We start from the raw sequence: 10,300 nt of genomic DNA, 5'->3' as shown, positions 1-10,300 counted from the left end.
CATGAGCTTAGTCCCACATACTGCCCGAGGAGACCAATTAAAATGCAGCGCAAGAATATATATTCCTCTTCACTTGATTACAATTTTACCTCTCTTCATTATTGCATGAAATATACATTGTTATCACTGTCATTTCGTAATCCCAATCACCTCCAAATTTACTACTAAACAAATGTAACTTGGCGACCATTCAGTCTTTAGTCAACAAATCAAATATTCTATGTTGGGAAGCTTAATAATGCAGATTTCACCGAACCCAGTACGCTCGGAGACCTGTATAGAGACTGAATGAAGGGTAAAAGACGGAATCAAGGAGCTGAAGCTCATTGTTAGCACATGTAGGTGAGTACCTCTGTACTGAATCAATCACCCCGTCCACTCTCTTCGTCATATATTACTATGTGCACACACTCGCCCTGTGAACTATTCTTTCTTCCTTTGGTAAGCCCCACTGTGCAAAGCCCAGAGGAAGAAATTGCTGTAGAAATTCAAATAAGAGAAGATAAACAGACAGCCATCAATGGGAATTGATAAATGGACATTGCAAAGATATATATATAACAAAAGACCTATTAGCCCATATTCAGTCGAAGAGAAAGATATATCTCTAACTTTCATCTTGGTAAAGAAAATCAGAGGAGCAGTGAAGATTGTTCACTAGTCCCTCCAGCATTCACTACCGGCTGGCTTCAGTGATAATGATGATGACTCAGAAACATACCGTGATGAAAATCGTCAAAGACACAGACAAGCGCAGAAAGATGGTCAGATATTGAGAGGGGACTCAACAGAAAAACACAAGAGGGTGTAAATGAGTGAACTCCAGATATACTATCACTCCCTTTCTTAACACACACAGTCACTGTCCTCTCCACCTTTCTCCTGTGAAAAAACTAAGACTCGCCCCTCGCGGGTTATCTCTTGTAGCAGGAGCAAAAGGGATCCTGCCTCGGCCTTCCCCAGACACAGGCATGCTGCCTTCACTCTCCCCTGACACAGACATGCTGCCTTCACTCTCCCCTGACACAGGCATGCTGCCTTCACTCTCCCCAGACACAGACATGCTGCCTTCACTCTCCCCAGACACAGACATGCTGCCTTCACTCTCCCCTGACACAGACATGCTGCCTTCACTCTCCCCTGACACAGACATGCTGCCTTCACTCTCCCCAGACACAGGCATGCTGCCTTCACTCTCCCCAGACACAGGCATGCTGCCTTCACTCTCCCCTGACACAGGCATGCTGCCTTCACTCTCCCCTGACACAGGCATGCTGCCTTCACTCTCTCCCAGACACAGGCATGCTGCCTTCACTCTCCCCCAGACATAGGCATGCTGCCTTCACTCTCCCCTAACACAGACATGCTGCCTTCACTCTCCCCAGACACAGGCATGCTGCCTTCACTCTCCCCTGACACAGGCATGCTGCCTTCACTCTCCCCTGACACAGGCATGCTGCCTTCACTCTCTCCCAGACACAGGCATGCTGCCTTCACTCTCCCCCAGACATAGGCATGCTGCCTTCACTCTCCCCTAACACAGACATGCTGCCTTCACTCTCCCCCAGACAAAGGCATACTACCTTCACTCTCCCCAGACACAGGCATGCTGCCTTCACTCTCCCCCAGACACAGGCATGCTGCCTTCACTCTCCCCTAACACAGACATGCTGCCTTTATTCTCCCCAGACACAGACATGCTGCCTTCACTCTCCCCCAGACACAGACATGCTGCCTTCATTCTCCCCAGACACAGACATGCTGCCTTCACTCTCCCCAGACACAGGCATGCTGCCTTCACTCTCTCCCAGACAAAGGCATACTGCCTTCACTCTCCCCAGACACAGACATGCTGCCTTCACTCTCCCCAGACACAGACATGCTGCCTTCACTCTCTCCCAGACAAAGGCATACTGCCTTCACTCTCCCCAGACACAGACATGCTGCCTTCACTCTCTCCCAGACACAGGCATGCTGCCTTCACTCTCTCCCAGACACAGGCATGCTGCCTTCACTCTCTCCCAGACACAGGCATGCTGCCTTCACTCTCCCCCAGACAAAGGCATACTGCCTTCACTCTCCCCAGACAAAGGCATGCTGCCTTCACTCTCCCCAGACACAGACATGCTGCCTTCACTCTCCCCAGACACAGACAAGCTGCCTTCACTCTCCCCAGACACAGACATGCTGCCTTCACCTTCTCCACGCGATCAGATGACGACACCACCTTCCTCCCGCGAAGAGACACTCCTGCTGCCCTTACCCAAGAAATCTGCTTCCATTTTTCGCATTAAATAGTGCTCTGGATCCTCTCTAAAACTGCATCGGGGTATCAAGCGCATGATGCTAGCGTTCGCCTTGGATCACGACCGTCTGCTTACATCTGTAGATGCTCCGACCATCTTCCCTACATTCCTGGATGTTGTAAACTTCTAACCACACCCCCGGATGCTGCGACCATCTCTCCTCAAAGCTGGATACTACAACCATCTCCCACACACTCCTGGATGCTCTGACCATCTCCCACACACTCCTGGATGCTCTGACCGTCTCCCACACACTCCTGGATGCTCTGACTATCTCCCACACACTCCTGGATGCTCTGACCGTCTCCCACACACTCCTGGATGCTCTGACCGTCTCCCACACACTCCTGGATGCTCTGACCGTCTCCCACACACTCCTGGATGCTCTGACTATCTCCCACACACTCCTGGATGCTCTGACCGTCTCCCACACACTCCTGGATGCTCTGACCGTCTCCCACACACTCCTACGTGCTCTGAACATTCACCACTAAACACTGCGACCATCTCCCACACACACTATTGGATGCTGCGGCCGCTTCCACATTACCAGGGCCGAAGTCTCCTCCTTACCTAACTGCTGTGTCATTTGTTATGGTCAGAGCTTTTATTGCAAATTTGATCCCACGTTATGAGCATGAAGGTTGGAACGCCAGTGTTGCACACTTGCTATATTGTATTTCTTACCGTTGTGTTGAGTGTTGGGTTTGTTGTGCTGTGTGTGTTCTTGTGATGTGTTAACGAATGTGTTTGTTGTGCTGTGTGTGTTGCTGTGATGTGTCCAGGGTTGCTGTATATGCTCCCTCACGAAGTGTCCTTGTAGACGATATTCGGCATTTCCTTTTTTCGTTTTAAGGTCTTCTTTCAGCCTTTCTTCATAGCTCAGTTCTATAAAATTTAGGTGGCGATCGTCCATTTTAGCCACTTGATTTCTATCATTTATATATTCAAACTTTTGTATTAGTCTATATTATCCGCTTATCTGCCTTATTAAATCAGTTTATTTTAATACTGCCCATTTTATTTGTAATACTACACACACACACACACACACACACGCGCCCAATGCTGAAAAAAACAATAATTATTTTAGCCTAGTTGTATATCTCTAACTTCTGTCTGCTAAACGTTTCCTAATAAATTTTCTTTGCTGTTTGGATTTTATATGTTGCAATCATGTCTCATCTTTTCCGTATCTTCTCTAATGTAATAAACCAACTCCTTCAGTGCCATAATATTTGTCTCTAAAAAGTGGTCTGGCATTATGTCTTCTCCTAAACTATTAGATACGTTTCCGTTTCCTATTCCTGGTTCTGGAAGCTGCCTTCCGCACCTGTATTGTTATACATTTAATTTGTTGAAATCGAGTAGCCATTTCTTGAGTAATTCTCTCAGTCAAGGTCTTCCTGTATAATTTTGCAGCCCCTCACACGTTCTATTAGCAATTAAATACATTCCATTTCTTTCTCCTTGTGGAATCATTGGTATCTATATTCATATGTATAAGTAGATAAGCAACACTAAGAACATAAGAATAAAAGTAACTGCAATAAGCCTATTGGCCGAGGCAGCTTCTATTAAAATCTCATTCACATATATGTTTAACCTACGCTTGAAACAATCAAAGGATCCTTGACACTGAAAACACCTGCAGGTGTTCTCAGATCACTTTCACTGCCGCAGTGTAAACACAGCGCCACACGTGTGTGTGTGGGGGGGCGGGGAAGGGGGACGTGAACTAACCTGAAGGTTCCGGATATTGGGAGTCAACTTGGCGGGCTTAACGAGGTGTTGCTCGTGGTTAATTTCCGCTGAGGACGACACGATGGAAGAGAGAGATAGCGATAGTGATAAGAGGAAACGACAGAGAGACCTACCGTGTAAGAAAGATAGCGACAGTGATATAAGGGAACGATAGTGTTGACTACAGTGGGAGAAAGATAGCGATAGTGATATGAGGGAACGATGGAGATGGCTACCGTGATAGAAAGATAGCAATAGAAATAGAGACAAAACACTTGATTGAAAAAGAGCGAGAGTGATGGAAAGAGAGAGATAGCAATTAACTGAGACTGATAGAGATCAGAAAAGGATAGCAAAAGAGAATTTAGAGACTAGTAGATAAATAAACTCAGCAATCAACTCCATTGATTTTGGGATTCAGCAACAAATCAACAAGAAAATCAACCAAAACCCAAACTTTCCCTATTAGTAATTGTTTATAAACATATTGATGAAGATTTACAACCGTGTAAATGCTTTCCAGATGCAACATTGTTCCAAATTTGATGATAAGAACTTAGAATAATGTTAATTAAGAGAGACATTACCTTTGGTCACAGTGAAACTTCTGAGTCAGAATTTTCTTGTACCTTAAATATTTACCAAAGCTAGGCAAGTAAGATATGTCTGAACAAGCATAAGCCGCAAGTGAGGGTAAAGCTGTTCATTACAGTCGTTATTTGTAAGCCCAACCACGTGCCCAAGCTCATGGGGAAGCCCCAACGCATGGAGGAGCCCAACCACGTCCTCTCTAGGGAGCCCAACCACTTGCACACGGGAAAGCCCAACCAGGTGCTCTCGCTCACGAAGGGACTGTGAAGTCAAGACAGGCTTCTTGCATAAGCCTTCCGGTTAATATATCCTTACCTCCAACTCCCGCAACACATTAAATGACTTATAAAGGTGCAGAAGTTTGCAAAGCGGCTGGATATAAAACTACGAAGTATGGGATGCAAATGAACGCTAAAGGAACTGGTTCAGGCACTGGCAAAGAGAAAGAAAGATGGAAAACCTGATATGAGACATGAAAATAGTAAGTCAACTTAAAACTTTTCCACATTTCATCTATTTAAATGAATAATGACCGATATACCATAGATGGAGGCTAGAGAGATGAGCCTGGGAGCTCTGGTAAGTAACTTCTTTATGGTAAAATTAGTAGAAGGAAGAAAAGGTAGAAGCCATCTCTCTCCGTTTTAAATATAGAAATAATAATAGAAATATTGATCGTAAGTCATTTTATTTGACGACCTTAAACTGAGAAGGGGTCAATCCTGCACCCCAAATTACGTTAGTATAAACACACACACACACACACACACACACACACACACACACACACACACACACACACACACACACACACACACACACTAATTGCCACCGCACTTTTCCTCAACAAACTTGCTTTAAAAACAAACCCCACATTGATCCTGAATAATGTCAGGCCAGCTGGGCTCCCACGAGTCAACTCATCTGACGCAGCATAACGCGAAATATAATTCACTTACATAAGCGAAAAACACGTACACCAAAATCCGTATCTGAAATGTAGCTTGTTTGTTTGCTAACGTTACGTCTTGGTAACTAGTAAACACAGTCATGAAGAAGAGAACTAGAGAGAGGGGGAGAGAAAGAGAGAGAGAGAGAGAGAGAGAGAGAGAGAGAGAGAGAGAGAGAGAGAGAGAGAGAGAGAGAGAGAGAGAGAGAGAGAGAGAGAGAGAGAGAGAGATATGGAAAATGAAAAGAAAAAATTACTATGCTACAAACGTGTAGGATAAATATATTGTTGCTCAAGGAAGCTATTTCTTCTCTGATATCTTGGAAAGTTTATCCTCAGACTGGACAATGTATTCCGGCTTCCATTTCTTTATCTTATTTTTTTTTAGAAGAGGATCTGCAAAATGAATTACTTAGATGAATATGTTGCCTCAGGTGAAATTCACCGGTTTCATATATGCTTTTCCTTGATGTAAAAATTATGATGAATAAATGAAACATTGAGGTCTCTGTTTATTTTTGGTTTTATAGAGGCGATATCTATAGGTATAGAGGTATATGGCTGTAAAATGGAGCCATAGATATCTAGTGGTTGAAGATTTCGAGTAATCCAGAGTGCCATACCCAATCAAAGGCTCCTGTGATATCATGTGCTACAACTGAACTCATCCTTTTATTCTCCAGTAACTGATACCTCTTAGTGGAAAGATTTAACAACAGATCAGCAGCAAAACTACCTTTTCTAAAACTATGTTGTCGACCACATGGTTGCCATTGATGGTAAAACAATTATGGCATTTGCTGAGAGATTTATGTCTCAACAATTTTACCATTAATTGACAGGAGTGACACTGGCCTCTAGTTACTGACCACTGAAGGATTCTTCGTTGTGTACTGGAACTGAATCTACCTTGTTCCGTAGGGAGGACCAAATTCCTTGAGACAGTCACAGGTGGTGTGAGAGACGCAGCCACAGGTCAAATGCTGTGTCTTGGGCTTACCTTATGTTAATATTCAACCTCTTAAATAACTTCAGACAAATTTATTCCAGTTACGGGATAAAGATACAGAGGTTGTCGACCAAGACTGATCTAGCTCTCTCTCTCTCGCTCTCTCTCTCTCTCTCTCTACTCTCTCTCTCTCTCTCTCTCTCTCTCTCTCTCTCTCTCTCTCTCTCTCTCTCTCTCTCTCTCTCTCTCTCTCTCTCTCTCTCTCTCTCTCTCTCTCTCTCTCTCTCTCTCTCTACTCTCACTCTCTCTCTCTCTCTCTCTACTCTCTCTCTCTCTCTCTCTCTCTCTCTCTCTCTCTCTCTCTCTCTCTCTCTCTCTCTCTCTCTCTCTCTCTCTCTCTCTCTCTCTCTCTCCTTCAGAATTACTTGTTATTTCTGCTTCTGGCTATCTCCCACCTCCTCTATCTCTCCCCTCGCCCATGTAAATCAATTTCCTGACAATGGTTCCCGACGTGGCTCAATGCATTACTCTAATGACCGCACTGAAGGGTCCAATTATATTTCTGTCACTCGTTATTTACACAGGAAACAAGAATTTTTAGTCGTGTCAAACCCGGGATTGGAAGTGAGGTCGCAACGTTCTGGTTCGGTTCAGCTTAGTTACATTATTGGTCACCGATGCTTATGAAATAATAATTCCAAAGATAATTTGTTTTGATCCGAACTGGGTAAGAGAATTCCTGACATTATGAAGAGCTAAGGATACCAGTCAGGGCTTGGGGGACGTGAAGAGTGGGATATCCCAAGACTCAGTTCGGGGGGGACAGCAGTCCCAATTTGTGGGAATTAGCTACCCGTGGAGAGTCAGCTCGTAACAGTCAATGTTTGCAGATGACATAAATATAAAGAAGAATATTCAAGTTCAGATGGACTGCAGATAGTTAAAGGAAGACCTTGACGAAGTGCAGGTGTACGAAGACAAACAGATGTTCACCCCAAACAAGTTTATGATAATGAAGACGGGAAGGAGAGACGAGAAGAATTCTACACTATAATAGGAAGACAAGTACAACACTCCAAAAGAGAAAGATTAGGCAGTGGGTAAACATTAATATGGACACGAAAGGCATAAACAGGCTAACATCAGCATCATGTGGAAGGTTGGCAAATATAAAATATTTAATACCTAGATAAAAGCAGTCTTGTAGACAATGTATGTAGCTTAGGTGAGACTAATACTTGAATAAGTAGCACCGGCATGGAATCCGACCCTAGTGGAATACGAAACTAGATGTAAAAAGTGCAGAAGTTTGCAATAAATCTAGTGCTTGGAATTAAGTATCGTAAGCAACGAGAATAATTAGAGAAAAGAAACAGAGGATATGATCATTACATAAAAGATTATAAAATATCAAAGTAGGAAAAGAGGACACAGATGGAAGATAAAAATACAAACTAGTTATTAATGAAAACTAGAATTATAATGAAAAAGTCAAACTAGAATTATAATGAAAAATCTTGCTCTGTACGCCAGGCCGAGAAAGAAAACACCCTGAAAGAAGTGGTCAGGGAAGTCAGCCTCATCATCATATGACAGACTTCATACATTTGTTTTAATTTTAACACAAACAAAATCCCCACCTTTTTAACAAACTCCCCCCCCCCCAACACACTCACCACCGCCGCCCCCACCTCTTATAACCCCCCCCCCCCTCCACCTCTCCCAGCTATTACAAAGGGGGTTCACGGATAGGTTACGTTCTGAAAATTTAGTACATCTTTTTGTGACTTTGTGGCAACTTGAATTTACGGCCTGCACCAACACCACCTCTCAGGAGCCTCTCACCATCTCCTCTCACCATAAATACTACCTCTACCACCACCACCACTACCACCACCACCACCACCACCTCTCACTACAACTATCACTTCTTACCACAGCTACCACTTCACTTCACCACCTTCACCTCTCACAACAACCACCACCTCTCCCCACCACCACCATCTCTCATGACAACTGCAACCTTTCACTACAACCACCACCTCTCCTCACCACCACCTTTCACCACAACTACCACTACCTCCCACCACCACCACCACCATCCACATTTCCAACTTCCTCAACACCCGGTCATTCCTACCATCTGGCCACCAAGTTATAAGGCAATATGTTGTAACTTTTCCAGTGGTGTGAACTGGGAATGAAAGAATAGTTAGTTTTAGAGAGTTATATCTTATTCAGTGCGTTATTTGCACTATGTGATGTGAATACAGGAAAAGTATCTGGTTATAGATATTGTTTGAGAGGAAATATTATGATAAACAATGTTTTGTAAGTAATAGTACACATTTAAACAATGTTTTGAGAGGTTATGCTGTAACTTGGTCTTAAATTTTAAATTTTAGCGATATAATTATTTATTTTTACACACTACGTTTTACAGATAATCAAATATTCCTGGACTTTGATCCAGTGGTAAAGTTTTCCTGAACTTTATGACAGACATTCCTTGATCTGGTGGTATAAAGTGGCGTCAATTTCCATGCCAGTTTTTCACAAAGCAGTAAACTAGCGATGTTGAACTGTTGGCTTTCCAACTTGAACCAATTACAAACTAAATAAATGGTTGACTTCACAACTGTTGACTTTACAAAGAACAATGGCATTAACGCCTATGTATTGTGTATACACCTAAATCTGAGGGATTAAGTATTTTTTCGAGGTAAGCTGGTGTTTTAATTAGCATTAAATCCTGAGAGAATGTGGAGAGAAGAGTGAAGTGGAGGCTGGCAGACAACACTCCCAGAGAGATGGACTTTAGAGAAAAGAAAAACATATAGACAAACAGATTTCCTCCATCACGATCACAACGCTACCACCATCTCAATGCAACCACCCTCTCAACGCTACCACCATCCCAACACTACCACCTTACCAACGTTACCACAATCAAAACGCTTCCACCTCACAACCAGATTGACGGAGCGCCAATCCAAAACTGCTCGCCTTTGTTCACTCATCAGTAATTGTGTGCCTGGTTGCTAACCGGCTCGCTGTCGTGTTCCAGTGCAAGCTATATGGGTATAGGGCTTACTATGTGAGCGACTGGAAGAGACAAACCTCTCAGCCTGCTGACAGGAGTCAGAAGTTGTCTGCTCCTGTAACCACCTGCATAAAAGGTAATTCAATCACAGGATTATCCCGCGACCCGCCGCAGGACCCCACCTTCCATAACCATAACAATCCGCAACACACAAACCATCAGCTCCGAAACTCCACCCCCAGCAACACCTCCCCAACACCACCTCCCACAATACAGATGCCTGGAAGATCGTCTTCTTAAACTTGCCTGAGTGTGATAAATGAGTGTGTGAGGGCCTTTGATCACCCGCTGGGACTTTGATGCTGAAGTCTTGATCATATCTGAGGAGGGATCGCCCCAGACCACCAACCCCACCTCCAACTGGCTACGTGGTTCAGCTTGCGGCTCTGGCCACCACTTGCTATGCACTTACCACCTCACTTACGACATATATACCTCTTAACTCGATCGTGGCGGCAAAGTCTGTATTTATATTCAGTTTACGAGCTCCAAAGTGCTACGAGGTCGTATCTACGCAAGGTTATTATTGTCATGAATGACCTCGTTACCCATCGCAGCTCGTAACTTATATTGTAAATACAGGTCAAGCCGCCATGATGGAGCTAAGAGGCACACACATATACAACACGTATATGTTTGGTGAATACTGGCCTGGCCAC

The 10,300-nt window shown here is 43.9% G+C and overlaps 1 protein-coding gene across 1 annotated transcript; it reads right to left on the bottom strand.

Annotated features, from left to right (window-relative positions):
- Positions 1 to 859: 859 nt before the first annotated feature.
- Positions 860 to 1,273, bottom strand: LOC138367225 (variable charge X-linked protein 3B-like). The gene has a single exon (XM_069328631.1). The coding sequence runs from the start codon at positions 1,271 to 1,273 to the stop codon at positions 860 to 862; it is 414 nt and encodes a 137-aa protein (XP_069184732.1).
- Between the last annotated feature and the right edge of the window lie 9,027 nt (positions 1,274 to 10,300).

The sequence above is a fragment of the Procambarus clarkii genome, chromosome 21 (assembly GCF_040958095.1).
Source record: "Procambarus clarkii isolate CNS0578487 chromosome 21, FALCON_Pclarkii_2.0, whole genome shotgun sequence".
In the NCBI taxonomy this organism is placed as follows: Eukaryota; Metazoa; Arthropoda; class Malacostraca; order Decapoda; family Cambaridae; genus Procambarus; species Procambarus clarkii.
The sequence above is the reverse complement of the archived record's forward strand: the minus strand, read 5'-3'. Positions and strand labels throughout refer to the sequence as shown.

Excerpts from the sequence above, each read along its gene's own strand:
- LOC138367225 (XM_069328631.1), bottom strand. The coding sequence starts at position 1,273 with ATGCCTGTGTCAGGGGAGAGTGAAGGCAGCATGCCTGTGTCAGGGGAG.